The following is a 23,204-nucleotide window of genomic DNA, read 5'->3' as shown; positions in this document are numbered from 1 at the left end:
GTATCGGATGCGCCTTTTAGCAACAAATATGTAACCTAATCTATGTAACATCTATGCGCATGGCATAGATATGGCCGGACAGAGCGACGCTTTGGGTCAGACGGATCTGACGAAGGCTTTTCGCCCAGACGCAGGAGTCTGAGTCGCGACAGGGGTGAACGGGAGTGGGGTGGCTTTGCTCACGGTCATAACAATAGGGATAATGGAGGCAGAGAGCAAAGAAGTCGCAGCCGAGACCGAGTACGAAGGCGCCTATCGCGGTCGGGTAGCCGAACACGACAACGAAGATCACGAAGCAGAAGTAGGCAGAAACGATCTCGTAGTAGGGAACGATTACGAGGGTCACCGGCAAGGGAAAGGCGGCGAGGTAACGGAGGTGGATATCACCACAGAGAAATCGGCACCGGGTCATCCTCGTCGCGGTGGAGCAGAGAAAGGCATGTTTGCTCAGAATTAACATCAGTACACTAATAATTGTCGCGTACTTGCGGTTATATTTACTACTATGATTTTATATCTAAAAGGAGAAAGGACTACTGTAAAATAATGCATGAAAACACATGTTTTAATGTAGTTTCAACCTTATTAGATAATTGTGACGTAGGACACCTAGCGACACGAGCAGCCAAACAGTTAATTTGTTGGTGTTATCAAGGACATTATGAACAGATCCGTGAAGAACGCAGCCGACCTGGTGACAACAGAGGCAATAGTGATATACGAGCATAGCTCCCGCTTCCTTATACAGCAGGCTCTATGACGTAGCTACTATCACAACTAATTATTTTGTCTGTATATTTCATCTATAGGAGTAATGAACGTCGAATCGATAACCGCTATCGGGATTCACGGCGAGACCGATCACGGGAAAGGAATTTCGGAAAAGTATGGGAACGGGATCGTTCACCCAGAAGGCGGGATGACCGCAGAGCCTCCTATAGATAACTAGTTAAATGGGGGTGGTAGGTCACAGACTTACGGAAAACGAGCAAAATATCTCATTATCAATTAACAGACGAAGTAACTAAGTACGTAAAAATAAATTGAATAACGTTTGTATAGTTATTATCAAAAATCACCTCTTTATTGTAGATTGTCTTATTTTATATGACTAGGCATTGGCAGATAAAAATAGCTGTAATGTAATTACAATAGCCACAAAGAATGGCTACGTTTTCCTTATATTAACCAAATTATTTTGACCCTTTGTCGTTATCGCTACATTCCTTCGATGGATCTTAGACTTCAGGAAATTCAATCTTGCACTTCGGCAGCGCTTCATGCAGCAGCTTAATACATGCCTCGCGATTTTTCACTGCGGGAAGATCAAACATGAATAATTCTTCTAAAGCTTTCATAGCTGTCAGGTTAGCGATCCCTGCATCGGAAACGTTACCACAAGACACGAGTCTCAGACGACGAATTTGATCTCCTTGGTATAGCCCTAAGAGATGAAGGCAATTATCTTCCAAGTAGTAGCATTTGCTCAAATTAATCTCCTGCAGACTTTTCAGTCCCCTGTAAAACAATTATGCTCTTCATTATAAGTAATCAGTATGCGACACTTGCACCTGCTAAATTCAAAATGGTGGCTAAATTAAAAAAAAAAAATGGTGAAAAAACTTCGAATACACTAAAGGGTAAATTACTCAATTTTCACTGACAAGATTTCATTTAAACAAAACGAATCTCGCTGATTTCATTTACATTTTTTTGTACAGCAGAACCTTCATAGTATCTAGAGGCTCTCACCTGAGATAGGGAAATCCGAGGCTCATAATACACGAGTCAGTTGCGTCAATGGCCTCAATAACGGTTTGTCCTGACGGAAGTGTGTTATAATCATTGTGAAATTTGTCGTATCCTTTCCACCGAACGGAAGCCCCACATCTAAGGTAAAAAGCCTATTAGGAGGGCGTTGTTTTTGCGAGTTTTACTTGATCGACCTATTTCAGATGTTCATTTATTTACGCAGGTTTGAAATTCATATATGAACAAGGAACAATCGAGAAAATGCGTTAATTTTTATTCTTAAAAACCTACATGCGCATATGTGACACTATCTAATCTTCCGTCCGATCATTACAATAGCTAATTGAGAAAAAGGTTAGAATGAGTCAAGAACTTAAGCAATCAGAGTAATTAATTAAATTGCCTTCAATAATCACGCGTGATGACGTAGCAGGCCGAGATAAACATTTACAGAACTTTGAACAACCTTTGAAGAAAACACATTTTTCAATCATGTTCCAGCAACAAGCGGATGGCTCAAACATTGATTTCCGATGACGCATGAGCAATTGTTAAAGTAAGAAAGTACCAATCACTCTGCTCAATAGTTACAGCAGCTACTTTTCTTAGAGAACCTCATTGAAGCACAAAAAATCGAGGTTATTATTTTGATGGTGGTTAATTTATTCCTAATATCCCAAAAGTGATTCATCATCTAAACCGAACTCATTACCGAAGATCATTTCCTAATTCTTGTCATTAGTACCTTCTTTGTATACATTGAGCCAGCAAATTCTGCATATAATAACGACCTCCTGAATCACTACAGCTCGTTTTTACGAAACTAATTTTTTTTTTCAGGATAATATGCACCATGTATCCGTATACGTTTGATTAGTCTGAGTAGCGTAACTATACCCACAAATAAAGCTTGGTATATGATTAAACTGTTACTGAGCAGCTAAATTGATACAATACCTGATTAGCCACTCCGATGCGGCTCGGTCTGGTCCGCACTCTTTGATTCGATTCTCGTCGACTTTGTTAAAAATACGGTTTAAGAAACTCCACAAGTATCGCGCGTTCTCTGCTGGCTTTCCGATTAAGTTATTCTTTGGTTTTTGGCTCAAGGGTGACAGATTATTCAAAAAACGGCCTGCTCTTTGCATTAACCTGGAAATCGCCATTTTGCAATGAATGGATTTTTCCTTCCAAATATTAAGTATTCGATAGTGGCGCCCAATATAAAATATTTCATTGTTTGAATTAATAGTTAATTTTAGCGACGTAAACCCAATCTAAAGTTCGCATCCAATACTCAACTAGAAGAACTAATAAATTAATTTTTCGTTTATCCGGTTAAGCTGCTAATGCAGCTTTATTTTCTTGCAGTGTAAATAAAGAGAACGAATAAAAACATCTAAAAAACATGTTTATTTATTAGTATTTGACTTCCCATATCGATTTAAATGGAACTACCGACTACACAAGGGCTGAGCTAAGAGATGAATGTACTATAAACACAAGCAAACAAAGTATAAGATATATGTATATATATATATATATATATATAGTTTGTTGTCGTTGAAGTGGTATATTTATCGGATCGGCCCATAATTGGCAATTTAAGTTTTTTACCCCAGTAAGAGTTTTAACGACATGTGCCCGCTGGCCCAAAAAGCTCTTTTTAAACTTAAAAAATTAAACTTCGGTCCTCTATATGAAATTTCATACAGACGTCTTCCGTTAGTCGTGGCCATTTTTGGCCACTACTGCAAATCACAAATGACGTCAAACATCTTCTGTTTGCCACCTGGAAAGATTACCTTTGAGGTTTGACCTTCAGGGTTATCTTTGCCGTAGCAAGCACTAACAGCTCCTGGCAGAGTGATAAAAAAACGCTTGTTGTTAACGTTGGTATGCGTAGGAATAGCTATGTTTAACGATTTTTACACGGTAATATAGTTGATGGTTATTATGTGTAAGCTTCTAAACGGTGAAACACTTTCTATTTATAGCTTATTCCGTCAATGATGTGCGGTACTTCAGTGCACAGGTTGAGGTAAATTATTAAAGTGTCATAATATCCTTATATTATTAATGTAATAATATACTTAGCTATTAATCCTCTCTAGATCAGCCGCACTACCTCGAGTCCCCTAATGACGACCTGAATTGTACAGTAAGTCGGTCGTGCACTAATGTAACCACTATATCATCAATCTACCTTATAGCATTGTCAACGAATTTGTCTCAACAGCGTTTGAATATATGCTTATTTATACCCACGTGAGCTAACGTCAAGGTCAATTTCGACGCAATGGCCTGTTTGATCCATAATTCCCAAATGCCAGCAGTGAGTGGCCGACTTCTTCTGAAACGTTTGAGATATTGCAGATTGACCAAACGAATATAATGTGCACTTATTAATGCGCTTAACGGCCGTGCTTATGCGAACAGATTCATTTTCGTGGAGTGGCCATAGCACAACGTCAGCCAACACGCTAATTTTTGCGGCGTTCGAAGAGATCAGCCGCTAACTAAACTGATTTTAAGTAAGGCACCAACCATCCATTCGAACGCCATAACAAGCCGCCTCGTCGACAATAACAACGGCAGGTGCAGCAGCTGCAGTAACAACACGGAACCCGGTCGAACACTCAACTCTGCTTACTTTGACTATATATACATCTAATCTTGTAATGTACGATTTTTTTTCACCCCAATTACATTTTCTTGACACAGATTGTCGATGGTCGGTATTTTTCGGCGTTAGCACTCCACAAGGCTCATCGGCGCGGGCTAGCGTTTGTCCGTTCGTTCAAGGACGACAAAGAAACAAGAAAGTAAGAGAGAGGGCTCCGGCGGTTTAAAGCGCAGATGTTAGCAGAAAATATATTTTTTAACAAAAAAAAAAAAAAGTGGAAAACGGTAGCAACTTTCTAACAAGTTAATGTAGGTATCTATGTGTTCACTTTATTAGAAATACTCTGTGTACTCCGACGCACAGGTGATTATTTATTTGGTCTTCACCTTGCGCAAGAAATGATCAAATGTATTTGTGTGGACTGGGCCTTTGCGGTAGTCCGTCTCGTGCTTAAAATTCTCAGAAATACAAATTCGTATCGAAAGTAGATCACAACTGGTAATTACAAGTAAGTTGTCAGTATTAAGGGATTCGTAGTGACATTAGGTATAGTAGTAACCGCACTCACTGGGATTCCATTCATTTCGCCGTAGGTTGAACTAGAACAGATTGATATTTTAATTAACTTCTGAGCGCCGTGCTTACGGCTCAGAGCGTTAGCGTCGCAGGTTTCGCGAGCGTAACTAAAGTAGCAGTTACCACTACATTTCTACGAGCTTGGGCATCTCTTCTAGGAGATCGCAGCTCTTGGAAGGCTTTTATAGAACAACTATGATGATCGATGTAAATAATGTAATTTGAAAGGATCGAAATTGCAACTCCTTCAATCCTCCAATCAAATCCTTCAATTTTGTAAATAGAAACATCTATATCATATCACATATCGACTTTTCTTTATTCATTTCGTAATATGTTAAATAGGTCAGTAATAATACGATTTAGGGGCCAAAATACCATACAGTTTAAAATATGCCATATTTTTTCAGCCAATTCAGACTGCTTCCAAATTCAGTCGTTATGTCAGCCCTTAGCTAAGGCAATTTCCTTACGTTGCTTCTATCAACATGTTTCCTTTTTAAACTTGTCTTAAATTTTAGGAATAGAAAAAATCTCAAATCGTAAGGTCCGAATACGCGTGCTGGGATTACACACACACATCGAGTTACTTTTCAGAAACCGCTGTACGGGTAGTAAAGTGTGGATCGGTGCATTGTGATGATGGAAGACCCAGAACTTGTTGTATCATGGGTCTGGTCTCTTACACCAAACAGATTCGCAGTCTTCATAACATTTGTTTGCAGCGTTTGGTTACCGTAAAGCCGAATGGCATAAACTGTTATTTCGGTACAAACGTTGTCGTAAATCTTCTAATACCTAAAAGGTCAGTTAAAATGGACTGACATAAGTGAAGCCGGTTTTGATGCTTGTTCGACGTTCTCGTTCGACATTGCTGTCAAAACCTTTCAGAATGAGGACTCTCCTCCATGGACTTCTGTCCTGGACATTAGAACGCTTGAACCATTTTTTTAGTTGAGCTTTATTTGGTGTCTGGCTTCCATAGGCATTCTGAAATATACACAAGGTCTTGGTGCGATTGATTTAATTTTGTACGCAAAACGTAGTCTACGCTGGTTACTCAATTTGCGAGGAAATTGCAAAACGCTTAATTCATAAACTTATTCAGTTGTACTCGAAAGCTCCAAACTGCGTTAGATTGTTATGAAATTTCACTTGTGTGTAGCAAAAGCTTTGCTCTCTTTGGCCACAACCGATCATGCAATGCCTGAAAATTCAAACAACCTGTTCATTTTTAGACAAAAAGTTATGTTTGTGTACTGCTTACTCATCGAACTGTATTTTTCTCTCCCTTTTTCTTAAATAGATGTGCGTATGGGTTTTAAAAATTACAAATGTGAGGTGAGTGCCTTTATAGTTAGACTCACCATAAATGAATGTCTTGAATGATTGAAGGCTTGCTTGTATACATCTATCAAGGGAGCTCTACGCAATAAACAATATTCGGCATTTTCCAAAAAGGCCCGCGCATATTGTGCTTGTGATGAGGAAATACTTATCTTTTAAGTTGATTATAGCATTCATTTCGGTGGTCTTCTTCTTTGTTTATATTTTTAAATTTGAAAATAATTGCGTTTTTCGATTCGTAGCTGCTTCGTATGGGGAACAATTAATGGGCAATAATTGCGGTGTAATTTTAGGTAAGGAGGGGTAAATTGAATAGATTTTTTAATCCTCTTCATTACGATTGTAAATTACGTTGAATCTGAGAAGCTTTAAACGCCAAAACTAAGTTACTTGCTAATTTATGGTCGTAAATAAGCTATTACGGCGTTCCAAAAGCAGCTTGGTACGGAATATAGCAGAAAGAATCTATTAACGTGGTTACAATACGATTCTATGTGTTTTCATAAATACGTCTTGGGTGGCTTAACCAGTTCTGTATAACCTTGCTCTCCAGGTAGTAAACTTATTTGCAGTTTGGTGTCTAACCTTAGATTACATTGCCCTCTTCCTCCTTTCCACCTCCCTATAGCACCTGCGCAGATGTTATCGTTTCTACGCAAAAAGAGACTTCCCCTTCATTCTCTATAAACACTCAGCGACAAATACATACTCGGCTGTCAAATCCTGTTATACACATCCAAACATTTTAATGATTATCCACAGCTACTTTAGAATTGGGTTCAAGAGGCTCCACCCAAACGGCGTAGTTTGACGTCATTACAATTTCACGATTAAAATGAAAGTGCAGAATATAGTTTGTTACAAACGATATAATACTGCAAAGGAGCCGGTTTGATTATTTTTCTCCAGTTGACTAGCATAGCTTGCCACAACGGACTTCCACTGTGTGATGTATATAGTATTCTTTGGGAATATAATAGCACGTCTACTAATGAAATTTTAGCCTTTTAGTTACTAGGATAGTTAGGTGTAGCACCTCTCGACGGAGGCGGCATAAAGTCAAAAAGCTTTTCCTTACCCTTTAGGGTTCTGGAAGTAGACGACCTCAGACCAAACACTAAGTAATGATACATCAGACAATAATCCGACTATTATAGAACTTTAGCTTTGATAACAGAAGGATTAAATTAAGCCGTCAATGCGGCAGTAGCTGTTTTGACAGTTTAATTTAACATTTTTAGGGACGGCCACAGGTGTAAAAATTGTAAATGTTTAGAGATAAGATAATTAGATGCTATTACGCGCGCATGCGTTTCTCCTTTCGCCGTTACCTGACTCACTCCAACACTTTTATATAGATATATATCTATGATGGTAGATCATTATAGTTGTGGACAAGCTGAGATCTAGCGGCGTGTCACCCACGTAAAACGCGCTTCTGTGGATCTGACAACTACTTGGCTGAGTTGTCCGTAAGATGACTCATTAGGTCTTACAATAAACAAGCTCAATGGCAGCTGCAACGCTGTCTAGACAAAACGATTGCTGACGACTAATAGACAAGCGATCGTAAAAACTTTTGGAAGCTCTAAGTCTTAGTGAGCTTACATGCTAGTATAAATAAATGGATAAGCTTTCGTTATTTTTTCCATCGATAATACGTGAGATGAATGATTTTTAAGCGTAATACTGAGTATGCTTCGCCTATTTATGAAATAAAAATTAAATAATTGTCTATACGAATCAAAATCAGGCGCCGCCCTCGTTGTAATTACTGTTGTAGCCGTCTAATGATAGGTAACTTTCGCAGCAGCTGATTCCATCCATAATGTTAATACTGAGACTCGCCAGTTACTCCCTCAGACGTAACAAAGAGAGCAATCATCATCTGGAAGGGTCTTCTATTGTCCTCCCATAGGAGAAGAAAGTTGCCAGAATTGCTAGCCGTTCTATGTCTGTTGCGCGCCAGTTCTGTTGTCTGCCATTGAGTCGAAAACTGAGGCATTAAAAGTTGAGGTCTCTCTTTGCAAAACAACCACAGCCGATTTCGCCTAAACTGCTTCCCCTTTGTACCTGCAAACACGGCGGCAGACGATGCTGGCCTCGGTGTGCACTAAACATAACAAATTATTCTAATTTTACATATACAAGCGTTGCATAACAACGTCTTTACAAATGCTTCATTGCAGGAGTTTTTTTTTTAACGTTTTTTCATTGCACTTTAATGGGCTTGTCATTAGTTGCCACCTTCGAATGCTTCTTCTTCGCATTCACTTAAAGCAGTCGATAAAGCAGAACAAAAAGCCGAGCACATAATTAAAATATTATACTATACGAAGTAATACAAGATAAATAAATTATATGGTTCTTTTTTTGCAAAAATTAAGTAAAAAGTCGACGCAGTAACAATGCAAACATATTGTATTAGAAATACTATTATAACGTTATATGTTCATTGTGGCCTCTTTCCAGAATCCAAACGTACCTTCAATCAAACATTCATCCCTATATAATTCATTGGTGAGCCTCATAAAAGTGGCAGTAGAAAGTGGTTGTTAAGCCGGGGCATTTCAGCATAATATAGCTTTGGTTAGTCTCACAACGCTCTGTATGCTCCGTTGCAGACTAAATACCTATGCCTACGTCGTGCTATATACGTCGTTAGTATGTGGAGCCATTTCTAGATATGTTTGAAGAGATACACACACATCATTCGTTAACTGCTTAATCAATACAAGGTAAAATTTGATTTTAACCGATTAAGTAATATAACATACTATTTTTGATTTTGGCTTCTGATTAAGCCGCTCGCAGGCGTCGCTCCTATATTATCTCTGCAAAAATCCTCCTATCATCAAACATTGTTGTTCATTATTCGTTCAAATCTATAGCTAAAGTAAGACCGTACCACATACAGATATAATACAAGTGCCTCTTAACAGCTTCAATTTTGAATAAAAACATGCCCTTCTTTACTCGAGTAGGTCTATTCGCCATTTTTATTTCATGTCCTCTTGTATCTTTTTCACCTTTGTTTTAATTACTCCATTTTAATATAATCCTCTGCAATCCTGTTGTCGATTGCTATCGTTAAAGCAATAGGTAAACGAAAATGCGTGCATTTAGGTACGTTGTTTCTTTTCAGAGGAAACGCTTTTTGATTTCGTAAGTAATGACGATCCCTAATGAATGAAAAGCAGACTTTACAGCTGTGACGGGTAAGCATGCATAGGCATGATTGTTGAACGAGGTGATGATTATGTCTGACGCAATATTAACGCGATCCCAAACGGAACATTCGATACATTTGTTATCATCTGCCTAATCGTGTGAGCTTTTTTGTTTAAGCGGTATAGTGAGTCTCTGGGGCTGTAACCCTGTACATCAATTTGCATGATCCCCTCTACTAGGCCAACATTCACTCCCAGACTGTGTGTTCAGCAGCAGTTCAAATATGATTTCCGCTAAACATGTACATTCACACGGACGGGTACATTCACGCAGTTTATAGACGATCCAGATATGCGTAGTAAGTATCGCGCGACTCATTTCTTGCTGGCTGTGCCACCAGAGACACTCCAGTTCGAAACTTTGCAGATCTGCTATCTGTCCTATCTTATCGGTATATGTGCGTACTTCGCAGGCGTTGTGCTGTTCTCTGATTATTGACGTTAGCATCTTCGCAGGCCCTCCTCCGTTTCACTCGTTTGTATATTCTGATTTTTATCCCGGTACCGACTCGTCGGGAAATTTTTGTCTTTCGTCAAGTGACGCAAGACACATCATTCGCAGATGTCGCGCAATCTCACTGCAAGCAGCAATGCGATAACGTGAGGCCACCAAGTGACTTCGTAGAAAAAGAGAACCGTACTTTAGCGTTCGTTAGAGATTTATACAGTCCTTGGCACGCTTCTTACGTTCATCGTAACTCAATCATTTCTCACTTGTGCCCTATGCGCTAGCTTCAACAAATATTCAACAACTTAAGAATCTGACTTTCTTTCTAAAACGGAGTCCGAAATCAGCGTCTGCCCGCGTACCCAGATCCTCGCCATTCCTCAAATAGCTCTCATCGCCTTTACGACCTTAGCACAAGTTAAACTACGATGAAATGAAAGAATTCATATTAGTTTGCGGCGGAGCTGCCTTCATCGCCGTCCAAGGGGCAACTTTGGATACCATAGTTCAGATAATTCGATCGGAAGACACGCGTAAAGCACTTAAGTTAGGATAGAACACTCACGCGTAGATTTATCTCACCCAGACATCAATATCTGTTAAGTTGTAGATAATGGAACAATGGTCAACGAATGTAAGACGAGACCGCTGCATTTGCACACAGAACAACTTACATTTTTTTTTAATTACCTCTTAGACTTACTATGTTTCGCTATGAACTCCGCAATGTTAAGCGTATAATTCATTAAATTAAAAACCCGCAGACCCAGATTACGGTTTTTTCTTTAAGAAACACCTTCATTTATGCACTGAACTATATGTAATCAAGTTAGTGTTTTGTAGTGGAGTAAGAATAATCAATGAGGATATAACGGAGCATGCACAGTAAGAACTGACGCTAGAGAAAGTCACAAAAGAACCTCGATTCATTCTGCTTATTTCGTTGTATCTTCAGTTTTTGCCATTTTTATGGCCAGAAATACATGAAAATGTTACGAGGTCGTCAAGAATCTGTCCCCGTTGAGAATCTCTCTTCTTAGATATAGTTTGTTTGCGAGTTTTTATTAAATTTTCTAAAAAAAAAACATTAGAAGTGATCCATGTCAGTATCTATGTGCTGTATGCAATTCTGTATTATATATTCGTTAACGAGTTAGGGTATATCTGTGGAAGTAGATACCTCTGATGTAAACCCCAAAATACATAGACAAAGTAACAGCATATCTAGTCAAGGTTGAAGCGAACGTTGGTTGAACAGTAAGCTGCTTGCATCGCGCGTCTGCGCTGACAGTCATCATTTTCAGAGATACAAACGACGTTCAAGCTTCCCCCATTAGTAAAATAGTATTGCGTATATTTGTTAGTTTCGCCCTTTTTCTCTCTATGATTGATCCAGGAATATGCCCAGTCATCCCAACTCCTCATTATGGTACTTTAATCTTTAACCCACTATGCCGTTGCTTGATTTACATTGCCATTCGATAGAAGCGAACAAATGTCAAGGCTTGTGACGTGTCTGTTCTTGGCTAATAACCGTCAGCCGCGAAGTGGACATGAGTCGCTAGGTAATATATACGACTTGACCATAGTAGTGTTTGTTCTTGTTACCTTTAGTATGAGTTAACAGCACGAGCAGCCGAGCCGGACGATCAGTGTGGTGATTATTACATATTAGTTCAATTCCCTAAATGCTCCCATTTCCAACGTGAACTTAATTTGATAATTGATCTTGGTGGTGTTAAAAAATGTGTTATTGTATTTAGTGCTTCTGCGATGTCCTATGCTTCCTACTCTAGCTCTAGCTGCTACTCTTCCATTGTCGTCCGGTTATATTCAGTTTGTTTCGCCGTATTACTGTTATTTATTCATTTATACAACGCGATGTGGGGCTTTCTTCGCTTCCCTTCTACTAGATAAAATGTTTTAACCCAAAAATGAAATATCGTTGTTAGGAATTACAGTGCCCATCACAAACAACAGCAGCGATAAGATCACACCGATATCAGATGTAGCCCTTGAATGAATGCTAAATCTAATCATAACCAGATTATTCAGTGAAGCGCTCGTTAATGTTGGAGTAAAGCTGAATCTGGCTCTCTAAACGACAATACAAGCCTACTACCAATTGAACGATTGAGCCATCTATTTAGAAATCTCAGTAAACGACGTTTAGACGGAACGAGAACCTTGTGCTGAGATTCCCCTTCGCGTTCGTCAATACCTTCCTCCCTTAAAAGCCTTCGCACTTTGTTAAACATGGTAACAAGAAGCTAATAAAATAACGCACTTCTGAGTTAAATGAAAATATCAAAGGGTAGCGTTGGGCAGCTGGGTCATTGTGGTTAGTGTTAAACATATATAGCATTTCACATGTAACATTCCACTGCAAACGATTCAACAACGAAAATATTATTTTCATACTTATTTTTTTCTTCTTACAGCGGTACTGCAATTTTACGGAGTTCGTAGACAAATCAATCTGGTAGACACGTATCAGCAATGCATGAACCTCATTGAAGAGGCAGCTTATTCTCTATAGTTATTCGCTATTTAAACATTTATATAAAGCGATTTTATGGAGATCTTTGTTACAAACAACTGTCGCTTTACACTTTAAGCCGAGGATCGGCCAAGGAGAATATCATTACTTTTTTGTCCGTCTATACGTGACCATTTCGTTAGCCAAGCCAATCAGCCACTCATCCAACTTAGAACATAACGTCTCCATACACCCTAAACATAAACGTGTGTTAGGATTATGTATTCATGGACTGGGGATATCTTGAAAACGGCGAGGTAGATGACCACTTTTGGCGGGGGGTGGATAAGCTTAACAAGAGAATTCCTTACTGGATGACCATAAAAACCTGACCTTATAGCAACGATCCTGAATCAGCAACAAAAATATGATGACAATTGCGCGTGTCTGTACGTAATGCGTATATCCTGTACACAGTAGCCACGGATAGGTAAACTGTGTGCACTATGACGAGTAAATTTGTGTACACACATGATGTGTATGCTACTACTTTCTAAAATCGATTGATGGCCCAAGCAACAGCCACCCAAACTCCGCACAGTATCAAAGCGTTCTACTCATAATTCTATGTCCTATTTTCAAAACCCAATGTCATTATTCCTTTCGTTTTGTTATTAGCATCACTGATTATTAGGGTTTTAACTACTATTAATTAAAGCTGGCCATTCTGAGAACTACTTTGTTCTTTTTTGAAGATGTTCATGATGGCTATCAGGAATCGCTGACTCAAGGAAGCTATATAGTGTTTTCGTAATATCTCCAAAGGCTATTGGAAGGTTCATCGCAAGGCAAGCATCGCAAAGGACACTATCCTATTTTTCTATAATATGTTCTCTGGAACTCGCTGTCAATTATCTGGTTGTCCAAAAGCGATATACTACCGAGCCACCTTCCCGAGCTGTGTTTCATTACTTTAAGTTCGCTGTTAATAAGACAGTTGAAATGTTCACGGTATCATTGTTCAGGCTCATTCAATGCCTGTAACACAAATCGGCAGCCTTGCACTTCTTTTTACAAATAGACGCAAGTTTGTTTACGGAAAACTCGCAGCCTAGCCTGGAATAAGCCTGGGTCCATTATTGTAAGAAACTGACACTCACACGTATGAAAATCGACGAGTCTCCAAGTTGCACGTATCAAACGCGAGCCGATTTCGAGTTGAAACTTTAAAAAAATCAAATATGTCAAATATAAAAAATATCAGCAAAATTAAGCTAGGTAGTATGTACAAATCCTGGAAGATGATGTAAGTTACATCTCGCGATGCCAAGACGATGCTGCCTCAAAAAGCCCTTCTGTGTTGATCGTGCAGAATGACAACTGCCATTTCAATAAACACGATGCTTCTTTAGACTAAGTAATCGGACGTCGAGAGCTTATCGTGCAATACGACCATGGTTTAGATAGGTTTCGTCTGATAGTAGTAACCGTTAAAAAAATAACAAAGCTAGAGACCCTTACTCATATATTATTGCACAATAGAATGTTGAATGCCTGGGGATTTCCTCGAAGCCAAGAAACCACGAGAGGCCGAATTTCGTCACCGTGAGTCATCTAGCCAAGCACACGGCACCAAGCGATGTAAGCATCAGGGAAACTGTCAGCCAAGCTGAGTACAGCTGCCGTCTTTCTATATCAGGCGTGCTAACAGATGACGGGAACAATACGCACCGTAGTCGTGTCGAAAATAAAAGTAAATTAAACAATTCGACCTTGGTATTTGCTTAAATTATCTACCAATCGAACTGAACACGTATATGAAATATTTGAATTTAGAAATAACGAAACGATAATCTAACTTAACAATGGATTTGCTCATACGATAGACTAAAATACGTAGCTAGCTTCTGAACATTTCCACTTCACTGTTACAGAAATACCCTTATGCTAACAAGGACCAGATATCATGCGGTAACTTCACTAACCGTGTTCTAAATTAGCTGTATTATATGTATTCATTTGTTACTTAAAACTTAAAATGATATGGCAAACGTGCCTTTACGAAGCAGGTCTCATTCAGTGCTCTGCATACTTTTCTAGCTTAGTTTAGAAGTTGGTGTTTTTCGATGATAAAGACGAACAACCGTTGATAGGCACATGGTAGTAGACGAGTTGTGTCAGCGGTATAAGCTGACGTATTATGCACTGATATGTATGTCTATTACATGTACGTGGTGTTCTTGTTTGGTCGAAAGATCACTTGTTATGTGTCGCGTGCTGTCTCATGTAAGAATGCGCGTAGTTCGAAGCAATTGCATTGGTCGAGTGATAAACATATTACCTGTGATCTTAATGTTACCTTTATGTTTCGTCCGATATAGCCGTTAAGCATTCCATAAGACGGACGGCTGGCTCCCAGCACGAACGAAGGCTTCTCTGTCTATGCCCTATGGGTTCGAACCTGGACCACAGCGTGTCGACAAGATTACCAAGCCATCATAGGGACGTGACCTATCCAGCATTCGTAGTCGTTCGATTGACGCCGCGTTGAGTAAACAGCAGGTAGGTGGCGCTGTGAGCCGTTGTGGCGCAGCTGCGCCTGTCGAAAACAATTCCCTATAACTCGCCGAATTCGACAAAGATTAGGAGGCTCTATTCACGAGTAGCCATCACACCCAGAGCTCGACCATACGAACAGCAGCATTGTGATTTTACAGATGAGCCGTCGACCGCTATGACTGAGCAAACTGGGCGAGAAACAGGTAGCTATTACAATGGACTACCTGTAAACTTAGCTTGGATACGTCTATGCTTACTTATTAAGGGACTAGCCGAGACGGTCATAGTCTTTATCCACAGGACACAGTCTCACTATAGTTATATTCTATGAACCTGTAAACTTTATCTGAGTAACGTGATCGTTTGCCTGCTACAAACGTCATGCATCGCCAATACACATATTTAATTCTTAATGCATTTGTTAATATTTAGACATATACAAAGCTTGATTAAATATAATATAAAGCTCGAATGTCAGCGGGGCGGGGGGGACGCGCTATACTGCTTGCGTATGAAAAAGCTACAGATAGTTTTCAAAATTAATAACTGGATTTTCTACGACACTTACCAAGCCACTTCTATAACTAGGCCGCTCAAAAAACGCACCAAATTGAATTTTATATGCACTTATCAAAATGAACTCATAAAGTTATGGCAAAATAACTGTCGAAACAGTAACACACGTTTAACCATGATACTGAGACAAAAAACTGAGTGCTTTCATCGTCATTATTTATTTGGCCGTGGACCTGAACTTCTTACGCTGGGGCCCTGTGTGTTTCGCCTCCTAAAGAGCCATAAATTTTTCTAGAGCCGTGAACTCAACGAACACGCGACTTTTAAATGCGTCCAGATATATATATATATATATATATATATATACACGTCCACAATCTTTTGTCACCGCAATACTTTTTCGTTTTGTCCGTTTGCCTGCTGTTGTCGATGGGTTCACCAGTTTCGCCTGAGTTGTGACCAACAATAGAAGTCACCGTCAAATCACCATCACAGGCCCAGATATGTTTCTTTATTTATCGGGCGTATAAGCATCATGAAATCTACAATCTCAGCTTTTTCTACGAGTAAGTTGTTTTCGTCTGAGTCTGGCTGTGCGTGTGATATTACATACACAACTCATACAAACATATATATATATTGGTTATGTTCATCCACACTGGACTGGTGGGTCCCGTCGGCGAACTTTTCGAGTCGAAAAATGAAAAAAAAACAAGAGAAGGAAAACGAGGCCGGAGCAAGGTCGCACTAGGCGCCGGTGGGCATAGGGTCTTATGTCGGCAAGGTGAACAGCTTACGACAAATCGACCAGAGCCTCAGCTAATAACAGCAAAGATCTGATATTGTAGGCAGGGGAGCAGGCGGCCAACGACCTTACCGAATTGTCTAGTATATTGTGACAGCAGAACGGCCAATATTACTAGCCAACTACGAAGTCAAGTCAAGTCAAGTCAAGTCACTAGAAACGAGATCTCAACGACGCAACCGCAGTTGGTGGACGACACCACAGGTCTTCTTTTGTGCGAGCCTAGCAAGCCATAGGTACAACGAAGGTCAATATGTTGAAAAGAGTATGTGAAACAATCAAGTTGACAGGCCCACATGCATTAACGGAAACAGCAGTGAGAGGCGCATTCGCGCGAGACGCGAACACAGGAATAATACCAAATTCACAGGTATCACGAAAAGTCTAGCATAAAAATACAACTAAAGTACGATTGATAACCCCTTTGATAAAGTACAAATAATGCACTATATAGTACTAAAGTATGTAGTACTAAGCCTGCCAGAGGAAGCACATAGTGAACCTTGAGATTTTGTCAACAAACCGAAACCTTCCGGTTTACATAGGGCCTTCTTAATAACTAGAGTCGAGTAGTAAAAATGCAAATTAACTCATTTCATAGTTTCAAAACCTATAGGGTGAAAACGGAATTTTTTCATTTATTTCCCTAATGGATAATCAGTCGGGCTAAAGCACTGCTGCAACTTATTGCTTATCGAGTACAACCGTATTTATGAATAGGCACGATCAACTGAATAGCTACTGACCCTAAGTATAACGAAAAATGTAAAGATATATCGACTGGAAAAGATAAATAGCTCTAATCTCGTTAGGTTTAAGTTAGGAACATTCAGTTAATAGAAAATGTTGACATTTTTTACTTATTTTTGTTAACGTTTCATTGGCATTCTGCATAGGTAGTTTTCAGCAATTTTATTGACTTAATCTACGGCACAGCATATTTCTCTATCAAAATATAAAAGTAACAGGCGGATAGGTAATGGCGCAGGCCGTCGGTTAATAGGACGCTGGTAGTGCAAAAGTATCCAACTAATTTAAAGCTTTATTTGGCAATATACGAAGGTTACCGTTAAAAATTAGTTGACAGATGTAGTGATACAAAAAAAAATATTGTGCGAAGTGTATCTTTGAATCAGCGACTAAATTATTTTCTTTATTAGAGGAATATTCGCCAGCGTCATATTGAATTGCTGTTACACTGCGCAACATTGAACGTCAACCTACTAGCGTACCCATCATGTAACGACTTTTAAATAGATCATAACTGAGTGCTAGACTTGTGATGTCGTTAGAATTGTTAACAGCGGATCTGCCAGCGTTCGTCTGACTGGCTGATACACTGTTGTTTTCGTTAACTATATGCACATCAATATCAGTAAACAAAATTTTTGTAATCTGCAGCCAGATCTGGAGGCTTAGCAGCGGGCACATAGCCGAAACCCTAATGGCAGGTTAGGCACGACCATTTTTCAAGAACCACGTGGTCTCTCCTTCTATTATTAATCTACCCTCTTTCCATTGGCGCTGCTGCTTCTTCTCTCCGTCTCGTCCGTTTCCTCCTTCTCCTCCACCTCCTCCGCCACCCGATGTTGTCGTCGCTGTCCTTGTTGCCGTAGTTGTTATTGTTGTTAGCTGCCGCCATCCCTTTCCTTGCGCGAACAACTGCCCTCTCCGCTGCGCCATGTCGTCGCTTAACACCAAGTTAAGCAACGAACCTTTACGACGACTGCGCCAATAGCACCGTCTGCGACAAAGAACTTTCAAGGTCACTAGTCATCGTCGCCATTGTAACCCCAGCCAGGATCTCCATCTCGCATAGGTTGCCTATTGCCCCATTCTCAACTTATGAAATGTAGTGCACTTATTATTCTAAGCACCTTTGAATATGCGCCGTTTATTGAGCCTGACAATGATTTGTAATTGCATATTACTTTCGCGGCCAGCTTGTGACCTACCTGATTATTGCCACAAAGCTGTTGCAGCGTTTTGCAGATGACCACATCAATGTAAATCGACCAAAACCAAGTTGTTAGGCGCTTATACGGATGCCCGCTTTCATAGGGAGAAGGGGGAGCGGAAAGCGAATATATTGTTTTTTTTTCGCTAGCGACTTTCTCTCCTTTATTCTGTCCTTGGGCCTAATTCTGTTTTAAGGTCAGCATATTCTAGTAAGCAGCAGAATTATGACGCCGGGTTTTTCAACAATAACAGCTATCGGTGTGTCCTTGAATCTGAGCATTATTTAAAACGTAATCTGTGCTTTTGTTTCATAGCGTTCAGTATCGTTCTTTGCCCTCTTATTGATATTGTGTATTTAAGCTTCCCTGTCTGCCCACCGAGTATCGAGATAGAACCAAGTCAACATCTAATGGCTGCCAAGCATTGGGTATGGTCGCTTTATGGCAAGCTGGCAATAGCCGTAACGGGGTTCTGCTGCATTACCTTGTCTCTCATGCCAAATCAAAGTAGACATTTGTACGTTCTCTTGGTTATTGTTATTGTAGCTCTTTCCTATTAGTTGGTTTTTGTTATTCGAGCTGTTATAGCTGTTGAAGTGTTGTAGCCAATATTGCCTGACATTCAACATGGCAGTCGAGTTAGGTTATAGCTCATAGTGCCTCGTGGCAGCCGTTGTCGAGTGAGCTCAATCCTTCACACAGGCACCGACAAAGCCTTCATCACACGAGAAGCGTAGCAGCAGCCGAGAAGGTCAGTGACCGTTCATCACCAGCGTTCCTCTGGCTGGTAGCGCCTGTGTCCGCCACAGGCCCTCGGCATAGGGATGCATAGAGCTTAGCAGGCTGATTGTTACAGCATATCTTACAGTCCTCTCGTTATTGGCCTTAACAAGGAACTGACGATGGCCAATAGGTCACGGATCATATGGCTGCACGTTTGCTTTAACTGCCGAATCACGTAATAACGTGATGCGCCTAATACAGGTTTTCACGCAATATTATCTTACAACCGATAAAAAAAACTTCTAGGGTTGCATTTTTAGACTACTCTGCGCTTTACCCCAACGGGTAGTTATTATGGGTAAAACTATTAACGCGGGCAATGTTTAAAATAAATATAAATTGTAGACACGTAGTTGGAGCTTTGCAGATATATTACCAACGATTTTAAGCGAGAATGAACTAACAGTGCTTTTCTCAATGAGAACTAATTATTTCTAATTTAAAGTCATTTCCTCATACCGCCGGTTACAGATGTTAACGATATCAACAACAACAACAACAACAACACCCGTATCAAGAATCGAGGCTGAGTTATAAGAGGCGCTGGAGTCGGCAAATACATCCGTTAAATATTCTATCGCAACGCCTTTGGGTCACGAGATAGTTATGTAATAATAAATTTTACTTCTGCATGCAACACACAGATCTGCATAGTGGACTGATTTGTGCTAAAACTAAGCCATATTTTAAGTAAATATGATAATATAGCATTGATTTAATTATTTAGGAGAAAGGGGCAGCTATTATCATAGCGTATTCAAACTGGCTGATCAGGTCCAATTCTTATGTTAGCCAAGCGTTTTTCTTGCAGCCAAAAAAAACCGCTAGCATAATCTCCACCTGCCCAAAGTACGAGATAATCAGGCCTGTCTGTAAACCCTAGGTTTTCCAGCGAGCGAAGCTAATGCAATTGGATAAGATTATATTGTAATCTTCAGAGAGGTAAGGGGAAACATCATATAAGATATTCACTTTATGGAAGAGCCGCGTGCCAGCTTCTCGGGTGGACGTACATCTTGTCGACTTGCAACCGTGTAATGACTAAGCACAAGTTCTAACCTCAAGAGCTTCTTTTCCTATTGTCCACTTTCCACCAGTAGGTTTGTTTGAATATGTTGCTTCGATTCATAGTGTTCTAAATGTCACGAATTAACTTTACGTAGTCCTTAGCGAGACTGATCTCGTTCAGCAAGCAGCTCCGTACAGGCTGTATATATCATCTATTACTGTTGTTGTTTTGTCGTGAAGAAGTGCTAACGGAGCGAGGGCATGGGGTGGCATAATAACAGTGACGGTACCTGCACGGTTGGATAGGTGGCGCTGCAGCCGTAGTCAGTTTGAGCGCGAACAGCTTTCGCCTATCGCGTCGTTCCAGTCGTGTGGCGCTGGTGCGCGTCATCGCCACGCGCGCGCATGGTAGTAGTAGCGGGCAGAAAGTGAAATTGAACCTTTATGCCTCCCGTAGCGTCTTTGGTACCTGACTTCGTTCATCAGATTGCTATAACTATAAAAGGCTGTATTGATTGTTTTAATATCATCAGTTATGTCATGCTCTGTAGAACTTTGTGAATAACATCAGGCAACAATGATCTTAACAATGTATAAGGGCATCAAATGTAAGAACAAGTAAATATAAACCAATTGTAAAGAAAGTAGCAGGTGTTAGGGAAACGCTTTAAAAGGATCTAAACAATAAAAGCCTACTTCGTATGAAAACAACAACAACAACAACAAATATTCGTTGCATAAATATAGTACTCTTAGTCTCAAGCTTTAAATTCGGGGTGACCTTCAAAATTCTCGATCATATCATACATATTTTAGGGTCTATCTTTACGGTGCTGAACTCTCGTACGTTTCCAAACAGGTTCCAACGTTTTGGCAGGTTCCGTTCGTCACCTGCCAAAACGTTGGGATGATGTTTGAAAAAGGATACTATTAAAAGTATATAGCACGAAGCGAGGAATCCGAAATTGGTTTGAAGCACATACCCTAAGTAACGGACAGAATATCTTTAGAGATTTTTTCATATATATATATAGTGTGTGTATATATATATATATGTGGTAGTTTTGACGTTCATTTGAAAGAGCTTACTCGGTAGGGGTTCATATGATTATTGATAATTATTGATTACGATATGCTTTGTTTATGTAAATTGTTTGTAGAGGTTTTTTTGTTCTATCAGTATCGATCGTCGTTGGAGCTGTGCTAGCTACTTGCCGGGCTGCTCTAGTCACAGGTGGCTATAGTCCCGCTCCGCTCGCTACAATTTCTCGCCGCTGCTCGAGCGGCCGGAATATGGCGATGATTCGGTTATTTTGTACTGTGTTGGATTTTGTGCTGGCTTGTTCTTGTAGTCGTCCAATGTGACGACCCTCAGGCATACCCACCAGCATCACCGCCAGCTGTAGTATTAACAGTGGCAGCATTACTCTTAAACGAACGACGTGCTCAGTCGACGACGGTCGTGAAAAGGTGAATGGCCTCTACGAAGGGGCTTTGGGGCCTCCTTCCACTCATCTGTTGTAGCCCTGGGCTGCTGCTGCTGCAATTCAGCCGTCGGGTTTCTCCGCTGTGTGACCATCCGTTGCTCCCTCTACTCCTCGATAGCGTTGAGTTAAAACTTATGCTAGCAGTACACACACGCAGTTACCGCATCCAAATATACGAGCGCACCTTGCCTGGCGCATGGTCGCGGCTTCTGCTGCCGTGACGCGTTCGACCGAGGCAGGGAACAGTTTGCCTTCGAGCTATTACAGGCCACAAAGCGAAATCGTAAGTGTAAGGATCGCGAGAGGCACCAGTATCAGTCGCAGGCGCCCGCATTCTATGTCTTTGCCCTTTCAACCTAGAATTTGAGCTCCTTCAGTTAAAACATCTAAATGTTGAATTATTATAATTGTGAAAAATTTTGACAATAGCGACGACAATGACAGCGAAAGAATCTATTATAATAAAAGAAGAAAAAAAAATTACCGTCAGATCTCGAGCTATGGCCATACTGTGTAACATACACTTCACTATATTCGTATATAGAGAGGCGAGCTTCGACCTTGAGAGGACTTATTCATCATGGTATAGTTGCTGGCTGGTAGGTAGAAAACTAATAGTCCCAGAAACTTAAACAAATGCCATCAGCTATTTTTTGTCGAAATTATTCTCATGCAACTTGACAATTCAATGCAATGTTAACATTTTGCACCATTTCGAAAGGCTCACAGACAGACGATGACAAGGGATAGCTGCTTAACAATCACGAACGAATGCCGCATCACCGGTAGACAGACATTGGCCAAGTAAATGACCCAATGGACGGGCACACGTTTATCTAGCGAAGATACTACTACTTCCAGGGGAAGGTCGAAGCTGAATGTACATATGATACTGCATAGCAATCGGCAGGAAGTCTTCACGACTATTTGTTCGAAACGATACGTGGCGTTTGGTGACGCTTTCCGTTGACAGTGGCTGCTGTAGAGGGTCGCCAAATGTTGTCCCGAAAGCGGAGGATGCTAAGACCAACAGAAGAAAGTAGTTTCAGTCACCGAGATAGTCGCGAACCCTTTTCCTTACTCCTACCGCCAGCTGCAGAGATCAGTCGAGTAATCGGATCCCATCCAGTCTCATGTGATAATGACATGTGTTACCTGTATCGCGCTCAGTCGATACTAACGCAATGAAAAGCACGATTCACACGATTAAAAACTACATGAAACTATAGAAATTGTTTCTATCGATGTTTCTTCCAGCATCAAATGTAGCAATGCCAAAATATGAAATTCTTGACGTTACCTTCTTGACTGAAAGGACGCCTCCGACCTAGGCGAGGCCGCACAGATGCCGTGTCGTGTCGTCTGTCTTGCCTCGTCGTTGACTCCTTTTGCTCCCTTTATTGATGGAAACAAGACGTCAACGGCCAGACAGGCTTCCATAAGCGAAGGCGGCGAGCACCTTGCGACGGCGGGGCTGATGGACATTCGTTTCAAACAGTCGAAGCACAACGCTTCGTTTGGTTGCCGCCTTAATAACGATCATCCGCTTAGCGGTGTGCGTGGCTGTATGTGTGCACGCCTATTTAGACGTTTGTTCCCGCGTACATTACCGTCTCACCTTCCCGTCACA

General features: G+C 40.5%; 2 protein-coding genes and 1 long non-coding RNA gene across 21 annotated transcripts in view; 2 read left to right on the top strand and 1 right to left on the bottom strand.

Annotated features, from left to right (window-relative positions):
* The window catches only part of LOC111253646 (uncharacterized), a 17,294-nt gene extending 16,219 nt beyond the window's left edge, over positions 1-1,075 (top strand). For both annotated transcript variants that reach the window (XM_022813366.2, XM_022813364.2), the window contains exons 9-10: positions 69-437; positions 810-1,075. In XM_022813366.2, coding sequence (XP_022669101.1) covers positions 69-437; positions 810-945 — 505 coding nt within the window. In that variant the 3' untranslated portion in view covers positions 946-1,075. The remainder of the gene's footprint in view (positions 1-68; positions 438-809) is intronic.
* On the bottom strand, positions 1,054-14,538 carry LOC111253648 (ATP synthase subunit s, mitochondrial). Its single transcript, XM_022813367.2, has 4 exons — positions 14,515-14,538; positions 2,710-2,904; positions 1,753-1,890; positions 1,054-1,518 (listed from the first exon to the last, which is right to left on the bottom strand). Exons 2-4 carry the CDS (start codon positions 2,898-2,900, stop codon positions 1,239-1,241), a joined length of 609 nt encoding a protein of 202 aa, XP_022669102.2. The 5' UTR covers positions 2,901-2,904; positions 14,515-14,538; the 3' UTR covers positions 1,054-1,238.
* The window catches only part of LOC111253651 (uncharacterized), a 26,713-nt gene continuing 17,702 nt past the window's right edge, over positions 14,194-23,204 (top strand). For 2 of the 18 annotated variants that reach the window (XR_015317672.1, XR_015317671.1), the window contains exon 1: positions 14,696-15,020. This is a non-coding gene — a long non-coding RNA (uncharacterized LOC111253651). The other 16 variants (XR_015317659.1, XR_015317662.1, XR_015317664.1 and 13 more) reach the window with 16 other exon arrangements.

Source organism: Varroa destructor, unplaced genomic scaffold (assembly GCF_002443255.2).
Source record: "Varroa destructor unplaced genomic scaffold, Vdes_3.0 BEIS01000007.1, whole genome shotgun sequence".
In the NCBI taxonomy this organism is placed as follows: Eukaryota; Metazoa; Arthropoda; class Arachnida; order Mesostigmata; family Varroidae; genus Varroa; species Varroa destructor.
This window is presented reverse-complemented; position numbering and strand designations above follow the sequence as displayed.

Excerpts from the sequence above, each read along its gene's own strand:
- LOC111253648 (XM_022813367.2), bottom strand. The coding sequence starts at position 2,900 with ATGCAAAGAGCAGGCCGTTTTTTGAATAATCTGTCACCCTTGAGCCAA. Across the intron at positions 1,891-2,709 it reads GCATCGGAGTGGCTAATCAG|ATGTGGGGCTTCCGTTCGGT; the intron begins GTATTGTATCAA and ends TTTTTACCTTAG. Across the intron at positions 1,519-1,752 it reads CTCGGATTTCCCTATCTCAG|GGGACTGAAAAGTCTGCAGG; the intron begins GTGAGAGCCTCT and ends ATTGTTTTACAG.